Genomic DNA, 25,653 nt, shown 5'->3' on the forward strand with positions numbered 1-25,653 from the left:
GATTAGGTTTTAAGTAGGTTGACCTTTGACCTCGATGGTCAATGTTTTGGATCTTGTAGTACCTGATGACCAATTACCAGACTTGGAAACACCATCTCAATATATGGATCCGTTTTCGAGTTATTAGGATTTAAGTAGGTTGACCTTTGACCTCGATGGTCAATGTTTTGGATCTTGTAGTACCTGATGACCAATTACCAGACTTGGAAACACCATCTCAATATATGGATCCGTTTTCGAGTGATTAGGTTTTAAGTATGTTGACCTTTGACCTCGATGGTCATTATTTTTGGAACTTTTAGTAGTTAATGACCAATTGCTAAATGTGGAAACACCACCTCAATATGTTGCTTCGTTTATGAGTGATTGGGTTTTAAGTGTCATACAAAGGGCGTATCCCACAAAATATAACACCCAGGTAGAAATAAATATAATATTCGTAATCAGCATGTCCAAAAACCCCCATATGCCGAGTTTCATCCAAATCGGTTAAAATTGTCATAGAAAGGGCGTATCCCACATAAACTATAAGACCAAGGTAGAAATAAATATAATATTCGTAATCAGCACGTGCGAAAACCCCCATATACCGAGTTTCATCCAAATCGGTTAAAATTGTCATAGAAAGGGCGTATCCCACATAAACTATAAGACCAAGGTAGAAATAAATATAATATTCGTAATCAGCATGTGCGAAAACTTCCATATACCGAGTTTCATCCAAATCGGTTAAAATTGTCATACAAAGGGCGTATCCCACATAAACTATAAGACCCCGGTAAAAATAAATATAATATTCGTAATCAGCATGTCCGAAAACCCCCATATGCCGAGTTTCATCCAAATCGGTTCAAATTGTCATAGAAAGGGCGTATGCCACATAAACTGTAGGACCCAGGTAAAAATAGGTATGATATTCGTACTCAGCATTGTCGAAAACCCCCATATGCTGAGTTTCATCCAAATCGGTTCAAGTTACATAGGTATTCATTGTCTTAAAATAGGGGTTGAAAAAAATCTTATGTAATTTCTGCTATGTTAAAATAGGGGTTGGAAAAGTAATTATAAAATAGAACGAGTCCACCCCTAAAATGGAGGTTGTTGTGTGTTACGTAGACTCAGTGTAATTTCTGCTATGTTCAATTAGGGATGGAGAAAATGAATACACCCCCTGTTCTATGTTCGTCATGTTTCGTAGTCTCTGTCATGTTGAAATAGGGTTTGGAAAATATGCTCATAAAAGGGAATAAATTCACCCCTAAAATGGAGGTTGTTGTGTTTATTATCTGCTCTACTATGTGTTCGTAACTGCTATGTTGAAAAATATGCATAAAAGAGAACGAGTTCAGCCCTGAAAAAGTGTTCATAAAAGGTAACGAGTTCAATCTGCTCTGCTGTATGTTCGTTATGTTACGTTAAAATAAGGGTTGGAAAATATGCTCATAAAAGAGAACGAGTCCACCCTTGCTATGTTACGTAGTCTTATGTGTTATCTGTTCTGCTGTGTGTTACGTAGTGTTATGTGTTATCTGCTCTTCTATGTGTTCGTAATCTTGTGTTATCTCCTATGTTAAAATAGGGGTTGAAAAATATGCTCATAAAAGAGAACGAGTACACCCTTGTTATGTTACGTACTCTTATGTGTTATCTGTTCTGCTGTGTGTTACGTAGTGTTATGTGTTATCTGCTCTTCTATGTGTTCGTAATCTTATGTGTTATCTCCTATGTTAAAATAGGGGTTGAAAAATATGCATAAAAGAGAACGAGTTCAGCCTTGAAAAAGTGTTCATAAAAGGGAACGAGTTCAATCTGCTCTGCTGTATGTTCGTTATGTTACGTTAAAATAAGGGTTGGAAAATATGCTCATAAAAGAGAACGAGTCCACCCTTGCTATGTTACGTAGTCTTATGTGTTATCTGTTCTGCTGTGTGTTACGTAGTGTTATGTGTTATCTGCTCTTCTATGTGTTCGTAATCTTGTGTTATCTCCTATGTTAAAATAGGGGTTGAAAAATATGCTCATAAAAGAGAACGAGTACACCCTTGTTATGTTACGTACTCTTATGTGTTATCTGTTCTGCTGTGTGTTACGTAGTGCTATGTGTTATCTGCTCTTCTATGTGTTCGTAATCTTATGTGTTATCTCCTATGTTAAAATAGGGGTTGAAAAATATGCTCATAAAAGGAAACGAGTTCACCCCTGAAAAAGTGTTCATAAAAGGGTACGAGTTCAATCTGCTCTGCTGTATGTTCGTTATGTTACGTAGTCTTATGTTCTGCTATGTGTTCGTAGGGGGTGGAAAAGTGATCATAAAAGGGAACGAGTACACCCCCTTAAAAGTGCTCATAAAAGGGAACAAATTCACCCCTAACATGGAGGTCGTAAAAGACCATGGGTGGACGGGGCGTGGGTCATAGCGTATCGTGAGACAGTGGAAAATTGAGTCCTTGCTCTCAGGAGACCATGGAAAAAAAGGCGATTTTTCAGCTACCGGGTGTCAGGTATCCCCCACCTACTACATATGTCCGACTTTCAATCGTGATGGAACTGGAACGGGTTAAAGACTAGACACATCCATGAATGATTATGAAGACAAGTGTGAATATTACTTACCGAAATGCTGTGTAGGCGCTGTGGTGGGTAGAATAATGGTGGGACACATGACTGATCCATCCTACAAGAGGTGTTTAAAAAAATCCCCCACCCATCTCAATGTACTTGTCAACGAGTTGAAGGGTGTGTGGTATTGTACATCGAACATCATCTCGGCGGGCTTTAATGCGAGCAACAGCGTCGGGGATGCGAGCGACAAGTTCTTTACATGTATCCACCTTCGAAGCCTAGACATCCCCTTTAACCAGCCCCATAAACAGAAGTCTAGTGGAGTTATAGTGCGTCCAGTAAGAGAACGTCTCTGACAGCTCGCAGTGACATTGCCACTACTCGCGTGTCAACTTTTTTTTCGGTGTAACTGTAGTGGCAATTTAATTAATGGTATAAGACAGAGTGATCGTGGTTGGTAACACTGGTATCAAAGTAGGGGCTGCAATGTTCCAGCGCATGTGGTAAGAAACGTCAGAGACCATCTCTTGTTGGCCGTGCTATAGTTAGGGTGATCTGGAAAGCCAGTTAATGGGTCCGTCATGGCCAATCTATCGTTGAGGAAATGTGTTATTCAGATACTGGGATACTTGTCTGGTACCGTGAATCGATGCAACACTCAAGTACGACACGTACACGGCCTCACGACTGCTCACTGATCCAATCCACGATTGCACATTGGGCACGCTTTCAGCTGTTGCCTCGGTGCGATGTCACAGCGCTGCCATCTGTCGGAGAACCCTTACACCTCATGTAGGATAGATCAGTCATCTGTCCCACCATTATTCTGTCCCCCACAGCGCCTACACAGCATTTCGGTAAGTAATATTCACACTTGTCCTCATAATCATTCATGGATGTGTGAGTCTTCAACCGGCTCCAGTTCCGTAGAAATCGAAAATCGGACACATGTTCATAGGGCTTTTTCGGTTTATTTTTACATGTAGAATCACCTCACAAATTATGTGACATTCCTTCTGAATCACTCTGTATAAATTACTATAAATAATTCCAAACTTCTGACAACGGTGCCACTTTATGTACTTCGAGTAAGTTACCATTGAGAAAAATTTTATTCCAAAAATATTAAGAGGAATTTCTTTCCTTTCCCAGACGATTTTACATTCCGGAGTATGGCGTGATCTAGCTTAGAAAAACGTTCCAAAGCCTCCAAATTTGTAGAACCATCATATGTTAAGTTGACAGCTTGATAGAATATTCAAGTCAAGGTTGAGTCTCCGCTTAGTGATGTTAAACTAAGAGGAGAAAGCCTTTATAAAACGGCGAGAAAATGTATGTAATTTAAAATTTGAGTTTAAATGTATTTAATATATTTTCACAGCAGTATAGTGAACTGGCAATTGAGATGTTGTGACATTGACATGAATTAAACTTTTTGAGTTCATCTGTGTAGTTATTTTCAATGTCTGTTTTCCGTCTTATGAAACTGTAGTTTTTATCTTCCCATCATAAAAGTTACCCTGCTGCTGAGAGACACATGAGCACGCGATAAATATTTTGTTCGATGACTAGATTTGTTTATTTCGGTTCTAACCTTTCTTTGAACGCTGTATATCTTTAATTTTAGAATGAACACAAATATGATAGAAACTTAAGTTCATAATGTGAGTGATCCTGACAAATCAAGGTACATAGATTGGGGATGTACATTCTACTGAAGAAATGATACTAAACAAAATATATTTGTACCTCTATTCCATCCCAGAGTTGTTCCATTTTTGTTTCAATATGTCTCATTCTTTCACTGGCTGCCGTTAAAGCAGCACCAACGTGTTCTTTGATCTTCCTGGTCTCTAGGTAATTGGCCTCTCGCAATTGTTGATGTTCTATGGACTTTTCTTGTAACTTCAATCTTAACGTTGCAATCTAAAATAGATGGAAATGATAAGCTAACAAAAGTTGAGTGGTAAGAAAGTTATTTTGTACAAACAAAATTTCTTTTTCTTTCTTTCTTCCTTTTTTCTTTTCTTTTCTTTTTCTTTTTTTTTTTTTTTTAAGAAATGTCTTTTAAAATCAATAATGTATATACAATCACGTCCAAATTAGATATTCTCTATTACAATGTTGTGTCATAAAGTTCATAAGGAATGACCACACTTTGGGTCAGTTTTATCTAATTTACATAAAAGAAAGTCATTTGTAAATTACAGAAAACTACAGTGATACTCTACTAGCATATTTGAAGAGAAATAAAAATGAATTTTTAAATTTTGAAAGAAAAAATATTACTTTGATTAGAGATTTAATCTAAATTAAGATCAATGATACCAAAACAACTTTTAAAAAAATGAGGTTTCCTTACTTTGTCCATACAAATTACAAAAGATTTTCACGAAGTACAAAGTTAAAATACGAAGATAGAACCCTAAAAGTATACCCTAACAAGTTAAAAAGAGGTCAGAATTTTTCTCTAATCTCTGAGGTGCTGCATGCTTTCATATCTCATGTACGCGATAACGTATGTCTCAAACGAACTCTCGCGTTAGACCAAAAATAAATATATAAATAAAAATAAAAACAACAAAAAATAGAAAATGAAAAAAAAAATAGTAAATAAATAAATAAATAAATGAAAATAAAAATAAAAAATAAAAATAAAATAAAATTTAAAAATAAAAAATAAATAATAAAAAATACGAAAAATGATAAGTACAAGACTGCTTCAGGAAAAGGACTCTAAAAGCAACCTAAAGTTACGAAACAACATTTCATAAGTACATATTATGGACAATTCACCACCATACAAAATAGACAAGCATCTGAAACTCTTTTTTTTTTTTTTTTTTTTTTTTTTTTTTCGACCAGAGAAATCCAAATTACATTCTGGCATAAATACTCCCTGAACAAAATTTGGCATAACATTATATGCGCATAATCCTTCATCATCACTATTAAGATCAAGAGAGATATAACAACAACTTATGATGTTTACACTCAGAAAGTTTTTACAATAAATTATCAACTGTAATGTGCTTAAGTTGTACATTCACTTAAGCAATTTTCCATTTGTCCTATGCCTACCAATCTTATATATATATATATATATATATATATATATATATATATATATACGAACAATCAATGAATGATTAAAATCTAAAACCTCAGAAAAAAGAAAAGTTCAGTATTTTTGTTTTTAATCAACTAAAAGTTAGATTTCAGTAGAGATGTTCAGTTTTGCACACCACAATACTATAATAACAACAAAAACTTTCAGCTATTGATCAACTTATTCTTTTATTATTTTAAACAATAAAAGATTATGTTGTAATATTATCAAGACTTTCTCAACCTTTAGAAATGTATAAACTGCGGCAAAATTAAAAATAAGAGCATATATAACATTTGGGTTTCAAATTTTAATGATTGGATATAAAACATTTGGATTTATTGTGTTCATAGTAGAATATAATTTTTTAAAGAAAACTTTTATTCATAGACGGAATCACATATTTTTTGCTTCCTTTAATCTTCTTTGCTAAGCAATTTAATTAGTAGTTGAAAGATCCAACTTAGATCACTAAAGAATGGCGAGTAGCTAGACTTTTGAGCATGAGTGTTTCTTACGTAGCGAAAATACTTTCAACTTTTTAGTTAGATAAACTATATTTTTTGTTTCTTTGCAGGTCCATGTCTGTAGTTCTGGTACACAATGAAATTCCTGTGCCACAGCACCGTCGCACGCCGCTAGAGGAGCTAAAACAAAATAGCGCAGCTGATTGATAAAGTGGAGTATCATTCGTTAATTAATTTTCTACATTTGAAGGGAAGTACAACAATGCACCATCATATGACACAGTGGTTAGGTGGTGCAGACTCTTCCAGTGTGATCAGAAAAGTCTGAATGACAAAGAACGAAGTGGCAGACCATCTCTCTGTAAAGAACCAACAATCACAAGAGAAATGGAGGCCCTAGTGCTCGCAGACCGGCGTATCACAAATTGAGGCGATAGTGGAAAAAATGAAAATCAGTCATGGATCAGTTTCCAACAAGTTGCACAACATTTTGTACATAACAAAGGTCGCCGCCCGCTGATCACACCCATTCAAAAAGCCTGAGAATGAACGAACGGAGGCAGCAGGAAATATTGCAGCTCTGTCAGGCCAATCCAGATTACTTCTTTAAATGCCTAACCACTAAGGACGAGTGCTGGGTGTACTACTATGACCCTGAGACAAAGGAACAAAACAATCCAATGGAAACTGTGGATTCACCACAGCGAAAAAGGCGAAAATCCAACCATCGTCGGGCAAGGTGATGCTGAATGTCTTCTGACACTGACATAGTGTGTTGCTAAGATTATGCTTGTAAAAAAGAAACCATCATAGGAGCATACTACCGAAATGTCCTGACGAGGTTACAGGAGGATATCAAGAGGAAGCATCGAGGAAAGCTCTCCCAGAGCTGTCTTTTTGCTCCACCGCAACGCCCAGCTCATTCTGCACAGGGCACAGTCACACATGCTGCTTCTTTGGGATATCAAATTTTGCCTCACCTCCTATATTCTCCAGAGATGACACCCGGTGATTTTTCCCCTTTTCTGCGGATTAAGAAACCATTGTGTGGCAAGTATTTCCGGAATGACGACGAAGTTAACTGAACAGCCAAAATGAAGACTTCTACAACCAAGGTCTCCGCCAAGTAGAGACCTGCACGGGCCGGGCTTGGGCGGGCCGACTCTGTTATTTCTTTGGACCGGGCCGGGATTGGGCGGGCCGACACTGATTTATCTTCAAGTCGGGCCGGGCTGGGGCCGATTAATTGCAATTCTTTAATAATTATTGACTTTCGTTAAACGATAATTAGAATAAAGGCAAACGTTGAAGAAGTGTGCCCGCGAAAAATGTTACAAAATGAAACTTTTAAATTTATCGGGCCCGGGCCGGGCTTGGACCAAGAATTTTAAAAAACTTATCGGGCCGGGCCGGGCTCAGGTCGAAAATCTCCAAAACTTTTCGGGCCCGGGCTTTGGGTGCAGTTCTCTACCGCCAAGTTATCCATCATTGGGAAAAATGTGTCGCATTCAAGAGTAAATATATAGAGAAGAACTAACACGATTGCCAAGCTTCATGGTGGAAGCTTAATTTTTTCGAAGTGATAATTGAAACTTTATGACTACCGTCGTACGTATTATATTTATATGTAGTTTTTTTTTTTTTTTTTTTTAATGGAAAACTAGAGAAGCATGAGACAGGGAAGGATAATATATAATACTACAATAGACCCTATAAATATGGCAACACTTAAACTATGGCTAATATTATAAGCTTGAATGAGAAGCATTAATTCAACTATTACTAATATTTATAAAGTCAGGGGTGTAGCTAGCAGGTTTTTATCTAGAAGGGGTCCGTCGTTTTGTGGGAGGCCCAGCTATAATGTACAAAGCCAAAAGAAAAGTGTTACAGCTAATGATTTTGAGGCCTGAAAAAAAAAAAAAGAAAAAAAGAAAAAAAATTTTGGTTTCCGTCCGGAAAACTAAAAAAAAAAACTGTTTTTTTTAGCTTTTCTTGCTTTATCTTCATAAATATTATGTATCAGGTAGTTTTTATTATGCTTCACCAAGAACTACTGATCCGGACCAAACATTATACCTTTGTGCATAACTATTTCAATTTAAGTTCCTGTATACAGAACCTATCTACAAAAGACTGATTTTCTTTGAAATTTCACTTAATTTCTGTAAGATTTTCTGTCAAAAATATGTATTTATTATTCGTGACTAAAAAACGCCATAATTATTTTATTAATAGCTATATCTTACTTCTGTTTTATAGCAAGTAGCAGAAAAAAAAAAACGAATGAAATTCAAACTGAAAACTGAATGAAAACGTTGTTTTTCACCAAATTTTCCATCTGATAAAAAAATATGTTTTTTAAAATACTAGTTACAGCATATAAAAATATAATGTACTTACTGTGCCATATAAAAATATAATTTACCGTAAATTATTAATTATATGTAAACTTTGTTATTTTTAAGTGAGTGAAATGAAGTAATCTTACGTTGATATTTTAAAAGCTGGTCATTTGGGGGGTCCAGGAAATCATTTGGGGGGCCTGGCCCCGATGGGCTCCCAGTGGCTACACCATTGTATAAAGTCTTCCCTGAAATTCTTCTTGAATTTCGAAAATAAAATAATTTACTATATAAATTCAAATATAAGTGAAAAGTGTAAGTGGCCTGAGGATCGGACACGGAACTAGATATTACATCACAGCAGGTGCAGATCCAAGGGGGGTTATAGGGGATATAGTCCCCCCTTGACGCTCAGGTATACACTGGATAAAATGGACTTAAATTCTGCTTTACACTTCTCTTGTCTTGTCTCATCCTCTGTCGAGGAGTTTTGGTTTACACTGGATAATGTTGCAAACTATGGTTTAGTCCCTGCCTTGATCATATCCTGGATCCGCCACTGCATCACACTGTCCATTTCTTGATTAATCAGACACTCACTCCCGAGGATATAGTACGAGAAAATCTGTTGATTCCTTCATACACGAGTATTATATATATGATTTCTGTGTCATAAAATTTGACAATTCTTTTCAAATTTAAAACAATACAAATCATATCAAGAATACTGACGCAACAATATCTTAATCTCTATGGTATCAGAAATAAAATGAATTAACATTCTCTTTGTGCTAAATGATCATAAAGTGTACACTAAATTTGGTTCAATATTCAAATACTCATGTCAATTTTTCCTTTGCAATCGCTCGAACACTAAAAATTTCTGCACTGTGTTACTTGGAACTATCCAAATTGGAAGCTCATAAGGTCGATTTACCCACATTTTTTTTACCGACATTTTCAATACAGTTTTCGAAGGGAATAGACTTTTGTTCGAATTAACGAGAGTCTCCTATATTAGAAAGAGTGGTGTTGGAGTTACTTATTTTTTAAAAAAACTATAATTAACGTCTCATTGGTTATTCGTTTGAAGTTAAACATCTACTTTAGAACAAGGCTATATGAGTAGAACCACAGATTAACATAGGATCCCAATCATATGAACTCCCACTGGGAATCGAATCTAAGTCTATCTCGCCAAAGAAGTGTACGTCAGCCTTATAACCACAAGAAATCTATGTAAAGTATTGGAGAAAGTAGCCATATTTGTGGAGGAGCCCAGGAGGCCCTGCCACTTACTGTAGCGAGCTGAAAGCATCGAATAAAACATTGTGTGAAAGTTTCCAAATCGAAATAGCCGCAAGCTTTAGTAGAGGAAGCAGTACTGTGCAGTGTGTGTTTCTAAACGTTCCGAAAATTTTGGTTTATCATCAGTTCTTTGAATTCACAGAGTAGCGATACTTGTTGTGAAGCCTGTAACAGTTGTGCAATACAATATCATGATGTACTGGGACAAGAGACATCTAACAATAATCTACAAAAGCATCACTATAAACAACTCAAGTTCTCGTTTTTCGATTTTCTAGATACTCGAAAGGACATGATTTTCGTTTTATGTCAAGATAGTAAGTGGAATTATATATAATTAATTTAGTACAGCGATTTATTCCTATCAAAGTGCCAAATCAATTTAGAATTATTCCTAGATAATTTTACATTTAATGTTATGGATAAATTAAAATCAGATGTACATTTTGTTAGGGACTCTGGAGAGTGAAACTGCTCCATTCTGCACTGCTACAAATTACCAAAATTAATTATTAATTTTCGGTATTTATTAATTAGTAATAGGTTTACGAGATCTCCGTGTGTCGCCGGAATGCCTGAGCTCGAAATACATCCCATAGTTCTATGGACCAATGAACTAAATCTATAGTCTTTAGTATTAAAATACTGGTACTAAAGTATACTATATGCTATTCATGTCTTACGAGGCGCGTTTGGAAAGTAACCTTACTTGCGTGAAGTAATGGGAGCAGCGCTACTATGTTTGCACAGATGTGAGCGGTAGATCAGTCTACATCCAGGTGCGGTAGAGTGAAGGTTGTCTAATTACTATTTCCACTTTTGTAGCATCTCAAAATGTGTGCTAGAATAGAAAACCCGGTCAAGTGCGAGGTGCGAGCTGTTATACGTTTCCTTAAGGCATAACAATATTTGGTAGTAGCTATTCATCGGGAACTTTGTGCCGTGTATGGACCAAGTGTGATGAGTTAAGAATTTGTTCGTGAATGGGTTCGTTTATTTAAAAGTGAACGAAGAAACATTCATGACGAAGAGAAAAGTGGCAGGCCATCAGTGGTCATTGATGAACTCGTTCAGAAAATTGGTGGAAAAAAGTTAAGGAAAATCGACGTTTTACAATCTCGGAGCTTTCTGATCAATTTCCACAAATTTCTAGGACTGTGTTATATGATCTCGGCACTTTAGTGATGATGAGGGGCTGAAAGATGCGGTCACAGGTGGCTCAAGGCACAGGAGGGAGATTTTTATACTGATGGAATTTCTACGCTAGTGCACAGATATGATAAATGCTTGAATGTTTATGGAAACTAGGTTGAAAAATAGAACAAAGAAGTAGTTTTCAGATGTATATAAACATTCTTTTTATTTACTTTGGTCTTTCTTTCTTTTATTTAACCAATCGAAGAGTACTTTCTGAAGGGTCCTCGTATGTTGTACTTACTCACTGTTACCAATTCACAAGGATTATATTTGTTCTTGTTCTAGAACCACATTTGTGGTTAAACTGCACACATTTGTGGTTAAATAATTAGATACCGCAGCCATTAGCCATGTCGGCTATTACACTACTAAAAAGTAGGAATTGAATTAAGCTAAATTGTTAAACATTATATAATATCAAAATTACAACCGAAATTGTAAATCAAAGTGGTACAGTCATCTTGCCCGAAATTGCCCGTGTTAAACTAATTGTCAGTTACTATAAACATTGTAATTAGTAAGATTAGTAGCATCAAGAACGCCCACACTTTGTAAAAGTTTGTATCACACTCAAAAGAACTAAAAAGTAACATTTGTAGAAAAATAAAGATATATTAAACTGGAGTTCGAGATGGGTTGTCCTATATCGACGCCATATTGCCTCGAACCCCTATTTTATTGTATTTTTATTGTAACCAGAGATTAGGCTTAAATTATTTTCATTGTTGCACCTGTATTACCGCGAGGCATCAACAATGTTTTCGTTTAATAATTTAAAACTTAAAATTAGTTTCGATGGAAATGAGATGACAATGATTTTTCTGTTTTGAAATCTATAATATCAACACTTGATAGGAATAATTGTAAAATGTGGTGGGCGTTTTGCGAGAAAATAGATGCACCAAATGTGTTGAAAATTATATAGCATATTCTTGCTATACTAGTCAATAATGCACACGACGAACTATTGTTTAGTGTAACGAAAGCTTAATGATCAGATGAGACAAACAGAATGTCAACTAATACGTAGAACTGAATGAAATCAGATGATAGAACTGACGGCGGGCTAAACTGAGCTAAAATAAACTTGAATCTGTCAAGATTTCTGCAAGAGGACTCTGGAAAATAGGATTCTTCTTCAAGCAACAAGGAGTTCTAAAAAATATGAATAATAAGGTAGATGCCTATAATCACTAATATTTTCTTATTTTCATTTAGTTTGGTACAGTAGGTCTACACGCTTGATTAATAATAATGGTAGTGTTAGTAATTAATAATAGTGATTATAAATGTTAAAAGAACGATTATAATAACAATCATCGTAATAAAAATGGCGTGTATCAATTCCATTGGGTAACTCATGGCATGTGTAACTCAACAGTTGAATCTTCAGCTGATATTTCTGTATTAGACCAAGGCCTGTGACACAACCCAAATATGCAGTTTCTTCTAACTGTCAAATTGAAAACAAGTCTTATGTAAACTACCAGCTTATCCCATTTAACAGTAGGTTTTAAGAGGTTCAAGTTGATAATAGGAAATCTGGTGTTCTTAATATTATTTTCTCAAAATGTGCAAGGGCTGGGAAATAAGATGGAATATTTTGATGTTCTTTTAGAAGTGAGCTCAAAGACATGCATTTCTTTTGTGTGCTTGAACATTGGATGAACACGCTTACAATTAACAATGATGATCAATAACATAAAATTTATTTCCCATTGTTCGAGGTCTATCAAACATTATGGGGTAGCCATTTTCACCAACGACGATCTAAATGTTTATGAAATAGACCTCGAACAATTCCTGTGTAAGTTTCCTGTGTTGCAATACACATAGAAGTTGAAGTTACTGCTGTGAGATTCTCTGTCATTAACATATGTGTTGTTCGCATTTAGAGAGCTCTATCCAGTGGTTAGGAGCGTTGGACTCTTGTCCGCATGGTCTTGGGTTTGATCCCCGGTCGGTACATTACAATTTTCATGAGGCAAACTGGGGAGTCACGTGAATAAAAGACGTGATGGACACAAGGCCCAGAAAACTCTTGGTACGCCTGTTAGAGATAGAGCGACGCAACTCACTGTGTATGTTATTGTAGTATGAATAAAAAATGATTCTTTAATCTCTCGTTTTTTCCTTGAACCTACTATGTTAACCTGTTTTACATTATTCACCTAAAGCAACATACACATAATATAAAACAGGTTAATGTAATAGGTTCAGGAAAAACAACAACAATGAGAGATTTGAGAATCATTCTTTATTCATAAATATGAACCGACTTCAAATCTGGGTTCTGACAACATTGATAAGATCTGGCTACCTACTTTGATGTGTATTTTGCTTCTGGCAATAATGACCTAGCATAGATACCACGCTTCTTTCAAACTAACTCAACTCTTTCTTTCTTTCACTCTGGTCTGTTCACTAATAGCACAACATTGCATTTAAAACAAAAACAAAAACAAAAACAAAACAAAAAACAAAGAAAAAGAAAAAGAAAAAGAAAATCACCGTGCGGTGGCACTAAACTTGGACACGGGAAACAATTGAAATGCATATTGATGCCTACAAGCAGCATCATGTTTCAACTGTAAACTTAAAGAATATTACAATAAATACCAACACAAAGAAGTCTTGGAAAAAAATTGTGGCTGAAGTTAGGCTGGCAAGACCAGAGACTACAGGTTGGTGAGCATTCACATTTCACATGCACGATTCATAGTTCTAACTGCTCGTGTATTTTAAGATTCACGATTTAAACAACTTTTAAATAACTGCATCAAACGAGTATCGTACCGCGTTGCACTGTACGCCTATCAAAGTTCCTTGCTAAATTTTTATTATTCTTTTCAAAATAAATTTATTCCCTATGGAATGGTAAATAACAAAAAAGTTGACTTTTCTATCTGAACTAAATTTATTGGTGTCACCATTGGTTCGAAACTAACTTGGAATAAGCATATTTCGCAACTCAACAAAAAATTAAGTAGTATTTGTTTCGGTAGGTAATGTTACAACACAGGCTTTAGTTTCAATGCACTATGCAAAATTCCATTCTTTAATAAGTTACGGTATTATTTTTAGGGGTTATTCTATTGAATGTGTTAGCACGTTTCGCTTATAAGAGAAAACACTAACGGTTGTGTTTGGATTGTCTTGACTTGCAAGTCCATCTTTCGAGGGCAAAACACATTACCATTACTTTGGGTGTATCTATATAAAATTATCTTGTTTACCATAAGTAGCAAATACTTATTTATTGAAAACAGTAAAGTCCATAAATACAATACTCGATTCGTTAATAATTTGCATGTTATCCCCAAAAAGTTCTTTTTTCTATTTTTTTTTTTTTTTCAAGAATGCGTATATATTAACTGTACAAAAATTTTCAAAAAGTTACCTGACTTTCTAAAGCGAAATAAATCGTATTCTGTTTAAATCTGATCTTCACAAGTTATTAGTAGATAAGTGTTACTACTCGGTAAATGAGTTTTTTTTTTGAAGACAATGAACAAATGTCTTTTGTTAATTATGTTAGGAATGTGTAAGCTTATGAAAGTTATGGTTATTTATCTATTACCCTATTTGTAAGATTTTTAATAGCATATATATATATAATTATTTTGTAATTTTGACAACTGTATGCGCACTAGAGAATACTCTCATTTGTATGCAAAACAGGCAAATAAATAAATAAATAAATATAACAATTGAGTGAAGAAATACAAATGAGCAACAAAATTAAGTTTTGTATTTGATCGTTTATAGTGCGTGTAAAAGTTTTAGCAAACTTATTTTACCAAATGATTATCAAAGATAAGTTTGATACAGCATTCGATGGAAAACTATGATTATGTATAATGGGCTTTAGAAAAATGAGCTTATAGTATGGAGAAGCTGAAGACACAATAATAATAATAATAATAATAATAATAATAATAATAATAATAATAATAATAATAATAATAATAATAATAATAATAATAATAATAATAATAATAAACATCAAGATCTTCCCCAACAAGGGAAGCATACAAATAAGTAAATAAGACTTACTTTCGCTCAATCTGACTTACATTTTTGTGAATCATTGTAATCCAGGATTCATAAGGTTAACCATGAATAGGAGAAAATGAACCCAAGTAAACTAAATTGAGCACTTCTGATCTGTAGAATAATTGAGGTATTTATCTTAATTCTTGCTCCGATTGCAGGTTAACTCTGACGGATACGAAAAAGTGGGTGGAAAATGATTTGTATTTCTTTTTCCAACAAAAGACAGGAAGTTAAAATTGTACTAAATAACGAAACTATTTTATTTTTACAGAATATCAGTGCGTTTGGAAGACGTTCAATTAGAATGGAAATGGCCGATCCGGTTGCAATAATGTGAACAGATTTTGGCGGAGATAGCTGAAATTCAGCTCAAATATAGAACAGACTATGTAGATTCTATATTCCAAAAGCAAACTGCTCTAAAATGGATGGAACCATACGAGTCTCTGGCGGGGGGACGAGGGGGTCGCGTCCCCCCAATATTTTGAACTACAAAATATTCAATATTTCATTCTAATTTAATTTCTTTACTAACGACAGAATAACAAATAAATAATAATTATTATATTTATTTGGAATATATTATTCAGGCTGTGGAACGATTATGTCAGAGTTCTTGATATACCGTAGGGGATCCGTGAAGGTAAGCAGAAAGGTAACAAATGGAATCGAAGATAATAAATAGGTTGGGCTAGGTAGCACCATTTTAATCACTTTCTTTGATGCCCCCCCTTCCAAATTTTACATGCCAGAGACGCCAGTGGATGGAACCAAGGGCGCCCATGTTATGGTTTCCAAGGGGGGCAAGTATAAGCGACATTTTAAATATAATTTCAAATTTTGATGTAACTATTCTAAAAATTCTATTGGATTTTCGATATTCTGAAGTACAATTTTCTCTAGGGGGGCCAGCGCCCCACCTTGCCTCCCTGCCTCTAGGGAGCCCTTGGATGGAACATAGTGAAAAACCACGAAACATTAACATTAATGTTAAAAGAAAATCAGTGAAAAGCAAATAATTCCTCCAATTATCTCAAAAAGCAAAATCGGGAGATGATTGAAATTTAGCTTAAAGATAGAACAGACTACGTAGATTCTACATTCAAAAACGAAATTGTTCTACAATGGATGAAACATAGTAAAAGTTACGAAACATGAACAGTAAAGTAATGAAAAATCAATGAAAAAATGAAGTTGTCCACATATCTCAAAAACTATAATAAGGAGGTGGCTAATTAAAAACTTTTTGCAAAGACATTATGAAAAATTTAAAAATGATGTATAGCACGTAAATATGGATAGAGCATCGTCAAAAGTTAGGTTGTTTGAGTAAAATCAATATATAAATTATATGCAACTTCTTCGAATTACCCAGGTGTAGACGGCCAAATGCCTTCTCCTCCATCTGCATATCAAAATGCAGATGAGTGCTCATTTCCCTATCAATATGTAAATATATGATAATTTGTGATCAAATTAATTGCTTATTCATTAGCATTCATTTTAATGATTATGTAACTTTTATGAATATTATTGGGTAAACACCGAGCGTAATACAAGAGTATTAATACAATTTTGATGTATATTGTATTTCATGTATGTATTTTATTCCTTTACAGGCTATGAACATCATTTAAATTTTGCGTGCATCTCATTAATGGGAATTAAAGTGTATATATTATATGCATTAATGGATTTACATATCCCGCGTACATACTCTACATATGATGAATAAGAAAAAAATAATATCATATGCATTTACTTCATGTATGGAAGTTTGAACTTCGTGGCTACAGAGATAGCTTGAACAGAGATTTTTTTTGGCGACATCAGTCTGAGCTGCAAAAGTTGTGTAAGGTCCATAACTCCTAGTGGGTGAAAAAATCCCTAAATAAACAAGAAAGGATAAAACCTTGAGTATAGGAAGTATACTGGTAACTTCCTCTGGTATAGCAATAACTAGGTAAAAACATTGCTTACAAACACTCTCCAGGCTTTGTTTCAAAAGCCATAAAATTTTTAGGGTCAACATAATAAATTTCCTATTTCTAAAGGTGTTGATTTCACACCTCTGAAAAGAATCTCGCAAGTCCCAAGCTCATAGCTTGGCTTCACCCCAAGTTCACCCCAAGTTCGTTACCATCAGCTATCTGGCCTATAATTTTCTCCCATTATGCACTGCACTTTTAAAAAACTTGTATTTTATTTTAACTTATTTTATGTGTAAATTATTAATATTAACGTATTACGCTCACCAATTCTTGGAAAGACCGTTTAAAATTCATGACTATAATTGTCATCGTGTTTCCCAACGTTCAAAACATTTAAATCTTGTATTATTATCAAAATTAATCATAACACAAATGTTTCTATCTCTCTCTCTCTTGGAGTAATGGCGTCTGGATGGCAGCAAACAGTTTTAAAAAAAGCCAGTGAAAAAAAGACTTCCTACACATATTACATGTATATAGTAATAGTATTGAATTCTGTATATATTTTTCTAAGTTTCTGTGTGTTTAATCAAGTGTAACTATTCTTTGTAATGTTTATTTCAGTAAAAATAGTAATTATTTATTTATGTGTTGTTATAAACTTCTGTTTGGGCAAAAAATTTTAAAACTGCCGCTCTCAACAGTGGTGGCAGCACCTATCACACAAAGTATGCTTGTATGCTAGCGCAAGCTGATTTTCAAAGTGCTGCTTGGTAAAAAAAACCACACACAGGCATTGCCTCAGGCATCAAAACCTTTTGTCAGTAATTCTTGGAAAAGCGAGTCCCTGCTTTTCCAGGAAATGTGAAGTTTAATAACCCCGTTCGTGGTGATTGTGAGGGAATTGTTAGTTGTGGCTAAAACGCGAAAAAATTAGTTCCTAAACTCCAGAATCTAAAGTTGCTTCAAACTTTTCGATATTCGAAAGGTTACAACCCAAAACAGTGTAAAGATCGTCTTCCCGTGGAGTCCCGTAAAATTATATACATGTACTATCATTTATCGTGCCACAATTGTGTTAGTAAACAGTGTACATAAATATTAAATTTTTATAGTGGTAAACCAACTACAAAGTGTTCCAAAACAGTAAAACTTTATAAAATTTTAAACACGTCATGTTCAAATTTTCAACTCAATCAACCTTCAACCACAAATTTCTAAGCAGTGACTAATTTTGCCATGACTGTTTCAGCGTTATTAAGTAACAGCCAGTCTGTAAACAAAAGTTATTTATAGTGCAGTGGCACTCTTATCCATTTCTGTTATAAAATATTAAAATCATTAGTAAAAATCTCAAGTAAAATTGCCAGGCCTGTCACGTTATACAACGGTGCCTCTCCTAAACTTTTAAAAAGGAAAATAGCAAAACATGAAGCATTGCTAGCCTTAATCTGACATACTTTGGGTCAAATGTAACACCGTTAAAAACATCACTAGTTTTCACCCTCAAGAAACAAAATTTTGATTTCTAGTGAAATGGAAATGTGGGTAAGTACCAATTGGTGTGTAAATTCAGCGTAAACATTTCTCCAGTCCTTCCGTTAGCAGAAACTTCCTATAAAGTAAACATTAAGGCAACACTGAATCACCATGCAACTGCATCATACAATTTAAAATTTAAATTTAACCATATAAAATGTTATTTTTTAGTCTTCCTCTCTGTACACAAACAGTCAGAAACAATGAACTCATTAACATGAGGAGTCTGTTTTATTGTTTATTTGCTTGGCAGTTCACTTTAAGAGGTCAAACAGATCTCTAGTGTAAAATATATATATCTACTGTATCTGTGCTGTGCATAATGTGTATTTCTATCAATTAGTGTGAGTGGTGCACCATTTTAAAGAAAATTTCTAATAAGTGTTTGTATATGAAAGTGGTAAATGTTTACTTCCATCACCCATTTATTCATGAAAAGGAATAAATATCAATCTTCCAACAGTATAGTGAGGGTGTCTACTTTCCTAATTGGTAAGTACCCAAATGCTAATCTATATGTCTTTATTTCAGGAGTAAAAGTCAAAACAACATTTCTCCTTATTCTAGTAATCCGCCCAAAAAACAAATAAGACACAATTATAAGTGTAAAAAGTACATAAACAGGCTGCTACCTGTGTTTAAAATATTTTTTTTATTTGAACCTTATTACATTCTAAAACTCTTTACAAGTAGCTGCAAAAACCATAACTGTCGTCAAAAATCCCTAAGATCATACTTTATAAGTTTTAACCCTAAAATTTTGTTTTGTTTAGTTTTTTTATGCTCTACCAACTATCAATTGTAGCATTGGCAAAAAAAAAATCACCCTTATCACTCCCTTATCACATATGCAAAAGCAGTTTATTTACATTTTTGGTAATTTACACAGTATTTAAATATCCCTCGCCACTCCACCATATTTATGATAATTATATGGGTGTTTTCATTCGTATGCATAGATTACATCTATAGCTACTTGCACCTCACAATATTTGTGGCGCCCAGCGTGGGGCACGATATCTCACGCTTTTGCGCCAATATTAGTGGCGCCAACAGCGTAAAGGGCGAATAAGTATTTCTCTTACAGAATACTTTATGGTCAGTGTACGTTTGGTTTAAATTTTCGGTTTATGTGTTTTCAACCCCAACAATATTTCCAAGAACTTTGGTGTGTCTTAAAATGTATTTTTGTTGTGCCTATGAATTTTGATTTTTGTGAAAATTTGAATATACTGTGTTAGAGAATTCCGGCTCTTAGAGTTTTGGGGGGAAGTAAATTTTGTATTTCGTGTTATTTTTCATGGTAGTTATGAGAGCACAGGCTCGTAGAATCGGCAAAATGGAAAGCCAGTTTTTAAATGAAAATTTTACTCAAAGAGTAGACGAGCTCTCAGATGTTAATGTAGTAAACACAGATGTGGTGGAAACGGTTCCGCCATCCACCAGTAGGGAACCGGAAGTGCCTCGCCGGGAAGAAACAGTAAAACCGACTGTCAACCCGAGTACTGCAGATAACCCAGTTAATAATGAGATAAGAAATATTAGTGGTATAAATCTTGCGGCCATATTAAGTGAAATCTTACAAGGACAGCGTAACCTTAAGAGTAAATTAGAGTCTAAATTGGAAGAAAGTTCGCGAAGTTTAAAAAATAAGCTTGAAAGGAAGATAGAAGAAAGTTCAATGAATTTAGCAAGTAGCTGTAGCAAATTAGAGCAGAGCACACTACGTTTAGAGCAGGGAATTGAAAATGGCCTGGAGCAGGTGCGTAGGAAATCGAAAGACATGCACCAACGTCTCGAACAGGCCATTGAAACGAGCAATGCACGGCTCGAACTCCAGTTAAAGAACGTGAGTTCGAGACTTGAGCACAGCGAGCGTGAATTAACCAAACGGTTGGAACTCACCACCGTCGAGTTAAGGGGGGAGATCGAAGGCGCTCGAGAAGAACTTAATTCTCGCGTTGCTGAGACAGCCAGCAAGCTGGACGAGAATTATACAGAATTGTCTGAGGGATTACAGCGAGTCACGTCTCGTGTTAAACAGACCACGCAAAACTTAAATAACCAGGTCAGGAGAGTGGAGGTGAGCTTCGCTTCCCAACTTGCCAGGCTTAGGAAGAAAATCGAGCAAGAAACGCAGCTCGAGGAGATCCGTTCTGAGTGTAACGGGAGCATCAAACAGATGCACGACACCGTGCAGAATGTCTGCAACCAGCTCGAAAAAAAGATGGAAAAGTGAAAGAACTCTGTTCAGAAAGAAACAAGTGAAGTTATTGAGGGGCGTCTCGCCAATATCTCCGTCTCGTCCACTCAGGAACGACCACCATCCCAGAACAGCTCCTCAAGGCGCGACTTGCCCGGTTCTCAACCTGGAAACCTGAAAAACACCCACGAGATCGACCCTGTTCCCTCAACGTCTCGCTCATGTGCCCATGAGACGAGACAAAATCTGGCAACTGCGCTCGGCCTCATACACCGTGACGTCACTCTGCCTGTGTACATTGGTACTGAATCCAAAACTGAAACGTACAATTTCATACAGAATCTGGATCGTTACTTTAAGGTCACGGGGGTACCACCGGATATGAAACTAAGCTTTTTACCCAGGGCACTTCGGAACACGTCCTACCAGTGGTACCAGATAAATCGGGGGAAAATTAACTCTTACGAAGATTTTGTGACTGAGTCTAGGAATTGCTATCTAAGCGAAGAACGCCTTGCTAACTTACGGGCTACAATTCTCACGTCACACTTTGACAGTCGGGTGCACAAGTCCCCAGCAGAATATCTGCTGGACTTGTTGCACAAAAACAGTATTCTCGAGCCGAGAATGACGGATTCCACACTTTTGAAAGTTCTTCCTAGGCACTTTCCTTATTGGTTATTTCGGGCTATTGTCTCGTCTCGCCCGAAAACAATTGCAAAACTTTTAAATTTGGTGCAAGAACTGCAGTCCTCGATAACAAATCGAGAGCAGTTCTTCCAGCAATACCCCAAAAAGGGAGTCAACATGCTACAGGTTAGCGTGAAAAACGAAGAAAATAGCTCCCTAGGCCAGAGTGGTAAGCAGCTGTCTCGTCCGCAAGCAAAGCGAAATCGAGAAATGCAGCGTCCTTACCAGAGACAAAACAATCAAAACAACAACAATCAAAGATCACCACCCCGCAACCAAAGCAGCGGAAGTGGGTCATCTGGTTGGTCACGTGGTGGAAACACGCACACCCACCAAAATAATTGTGGAGCCCGCGGTAGGAGGGGTAACATGCGTAATGCGGTACCTCAGCGAAACTCCTTTAGAGGGAAGAAAGAGAAAATTCAGCTCTTAAAAAGGTATGATCGTGCGCCCCCTCCACCGAAATAAACAAATCGTTTTAACAGGAGTAACCACCCCTCATCTCCCTCTGACAGGGAATGAGAATTGTCCGCACATGCTTGCGGCGACGGTAGGCTGAACACGGAGAAAACTAGTTCAACCGAGTTGGCAAAATTAAATCCCAAGTATATGCGTAAGTCAGTAACCTGTTTAGAAAATGAAAACAATGAAAATTCTTGTGAGATTGCAGTGAAAGAGTTTTGTACTTTAAAAAAAGAAAATTGTGAGCTTTGTATGAAAATAAAAAGCACAAAGCATTTTGATGAGGGCAATGTTAAAAATAAATTAGTGTTATTAAGTAGGAATGGAAAACCAATTGATTTAAACAGGAAAATATACGAGGAAGCAAATGGTATATTCAAGAACGTCTTTGATACGAGTAACGAACCGTTACCGTTAAATAATATAGTTTCACTTCCTGAAATTAATGTTAGTTTATTTAGAAAAGATGTAAATTGTCTTTTAGACACAGGAGCAACATGCTCTGCTATCTCGAAGGAATTTTGGGACACTGTCTCAAATAGCAATCCCCCACCAGCATTTTTAAGTGCGAAAAATATTCAAGTCACATTGGCTTTTAAAAATAAAGCAGCGACATTAGTGGGTCAGACTCTTTTAGTCATTGAGATACAAGGGAAGGAATATCATACGTTAGGAATTATTATATCTGGTTTAAATAGGTCTTTGATATTAGGTTCCAACTTCTTCACCGAATCTCGTGCCGTGCTAGACTATGACACCGGCCTTCTGCATCTAAAACATCCACATGATGTAGAAGTAGCATTTAGATCTGTAGATTGCGAGACTGAAGATCTAGTAGTTCGATGTTTAAAGTGGAATAGTAAGTGCAGCAAACCATTTTCTATAATGAATGAAATTGAAAATGTAAATTTTGATTTTTCCCATCAGACAAAAAACGGAAGGCCATAGGAGTCTATGCACAAAATAAGTGTAAGACCTCAAGAGAGAAGGCAACTCGTGCACCAAACTTGGAAGATGAACGTTTCCCAAGTACCCAAAAATTGGCAAATCACGTATTCACACCAAAAGAGTGGATGAAAATAAAAACTCGCGCCTCCCATTCAGACATTAAAAAGTTTGTTTCGAACTATTCAGATCTCTCAGACTCACAGAGAGAGAGAGTTTAAAAGCTGTGCTGGTCAAGCATCAAGCTTTGTTTTATGTCAAGCCTGGTTGCATAGCTAACTACGAGCATAAGATCGGAGTAACGGACAAACGTCCAATATAAACCAAGTTATATCCTTACACTAAGCGTTATCGCAACCAAATATCCAATGAAATTTCGAAGTGGTTAGCATGGGGAGTAATACGTAAACAACCTACAGCGTATATTAATCCTTTGATTGTAACTGCAAAAAGCGATGGGCGTATACATGTGTGTATCAACAGTCGAGCTTTAGCAAAGATTTCTGGGGATTTATCTAACCGGCCCATGCCCCCCTTGTCTGTTCTCCAAAACATCTACAACAACTCGTGGTTCAGTTGCGTAAATGCAACAGAGATGTTCTTACAAATTAAAGCAAAAGAAAGCGATCAAAAATATCTTGGATTTTTACACGAAGATATTTCCTACGTGTTTCAGAAATTACCTTTTAAAACTAAGCAAAGCCTTGCTTCATGTGTTCGTGCACTCGATATGATCATTAAAACTAAAGCACAAAAGTACTGCGGCGCATATGTTAACAACCTGATAGTAGCCAACAAAAGTTTCAGTGAACATATAGAACACTTAAACCAAGTATTGGGTTTACTCACTGCAGGTGGCCTAACTCTCAGGCTAAAAAAATGCAATTTTGCAAGAAAAAAACTTAACATACTTGGTTTCGAGCTTTCTCAACACGGAATTGGCAAAAATCCGGAGAAAGTAAAGTCGGTGTTAAATTTCAAAACACCTAAAAATGTAAAAGAACTTCGTTCATTTATAGGTTACTACCAGTATTACCGGTGCTTCAGCAGAAAGTACTCAAAAGTTCTCTATCCGTTGTTCAGTCTGCTGAAGAAAAATGTGAGGTTCAAGTGGGAACCTGAACATCAGGCAGCGATGAAAAAGATCAAGGAGATCTTCCAAAAAGAAGTCGTACTCAAAACCGTCCTGCCTGATAAACAACCAATTTTAAAGTCAAATGCATGTGATTTCGCGTGCTCCGCTTTATTGTATCAGCGTGATAATAATAATGACATTAAAATTATCGCTTTCACATCACGTGTGTTCAATGCAGCGCAAAAAATTATTCAGTAACTGAAAAATTTTTTTTGAACTCATAAATGGGGTTGTGAAGTTCAAACAGTATCTTGTAGAAACAAAATTTAAAATTCGCAGCGACCACCTTGCTCTTAAGTTCATTCTTTATTGCAAACTTACAAACCAGCGCATCACCCGTTGGGCAATGTTGCTGTCGAATTTTAATTTTAAATTTAAGTTTGTTAAGTCAAACAAAATTTGAGTAAGTATCACTCAAGGTACCCTCCTCACACAAAAAAACTTCAGTGCTGCACGGAAGCTTATCCTCCAGAAGTCACTGATGACCATCCTTACGGAGATTCCATGTGAGTTAAGGAAAATGATGGCCATACTACCAAAGATGGAGTCTTCTAATCCAATCTATAAAAAAATAAAAAAGTAAAAAAAGACAAACTCACCACGAGTGAATGGTGCTTGTCACCGTTTTGAAGTTCTGAACGGGCGTTTGTGTAAACGTGACCGGGAAGGAGTTCGCATCTGCATCCCAGAAGTGTTAGTAACTCCCTTGCTCAATTATTACACTGGCTTACAGTGGTTTTGGTGCCGGGTGTTTCTTAGCTGATTTGAAGTAGAATTGGGACGCTGAATCCAAATATGGCGTTAGTTTTCCCCTAACAGCTTTAGTTTTTGAGATATAGGAATTGCAAGACTGACCTGCTACAACGTTGAAAATTGCATAGGTGCTGTTTTACTGTAAGTGAAAAGAAAACTATGACATTTAAATCTGTTATTTGGAACACTTTGAAAATAATGAAAACCATATAAACACAAACATCAAGTACATAATAACTCTGTAACTACATTTTATAATAGTTTTTATGAATAAAAAATCAAATAATTTGTTCAAAACGATCTATTCAACACTTCGGAAGCTTCGTTTTCGTGACATCCTTGAATGTTTCTTTGCACAGTCTCTTTTTAGGTTCCAGCAGTAATCTGCCATCATATGGGCATCCCATCTTCCTTGGTAGCGGTCCTCCATTGTTTTAATATCTTGGTGAAATCTTTCACCTTGTTCTTCACTCAGACTGCCTACGTTGTCTGGGAAACGGTCCAAATGGCTGTGCAGGTAATGAATTTTGATACTCATATTACATCCAAGTTTTTGGAATGCATTAAGCATCTGGTTCACTAGCTCAACATAGTTATCAGCTTTATTATTGCCAAGGAAATTCTTGATAACTTCTACAAATGAGGTCCAAGCTCTACGTTCAGTCTCATTCATGGACTCCACGAAAGCCGGATCTTTCATGAGTTGTCTTATTTGGGGACCATCAAATATTCCAGCTTTTAATTTTTCTGTGCTGATCTGAGGTAGCTTGTTTCCCATGTAAGCAAAGCACGGCCCGTCCTTATTTAGCGCCTTTACAAACTGCTTCATCAAACCGAGCTTGAGATGTAGAGGTGGCAAAATGATTTTGTCACACTCAACAATAGGCATGTTAATAATATTTTTCTTACCAACAACCATGTCGTCTCTCTGCGGCCACTCTTTTTTTGACC

The 25,653-nt window shown here is 35.9% G+C and overlaps 1 protein-coding gene across 1 annotated transcript in view; it reads right to left on the reverse strand.

Moving 5' to 3' along the window:
- The window catches only part of LOC145666310 (uncharacterized), a 741,735-nt gene that overhangs the window by 30,599 nt on the left and 685,483 nt on the right, over positions 1 to 25,653 (reverse strand). Inside the window, exon 12 of the mRNA XM_081733400.1 lies at positions 4,312 to 4,488. Within this exon, the coding sequence (XP_081589526.1) occupies positions 4,312 to 4,488 (177 nt within the window). The remainder of the gene's footprint in view (positions 1 to 4,311; positions 4,489 to 25,653) is intronic.

The sequence above is a fragment of the Thermobia domestica genome, chromosome 12 (genome assembly GCF_964235325.1).
Source record: "Thermobia domestica chromosome 12, izTheDome1.hap1.1, whole genome shotgun sequence".
NCBI lineage: Eukaryota > Metazoa > Arthropoda > Insecta > Zygentoma > Lepismatidae > Thermobia > Thermobia domestica.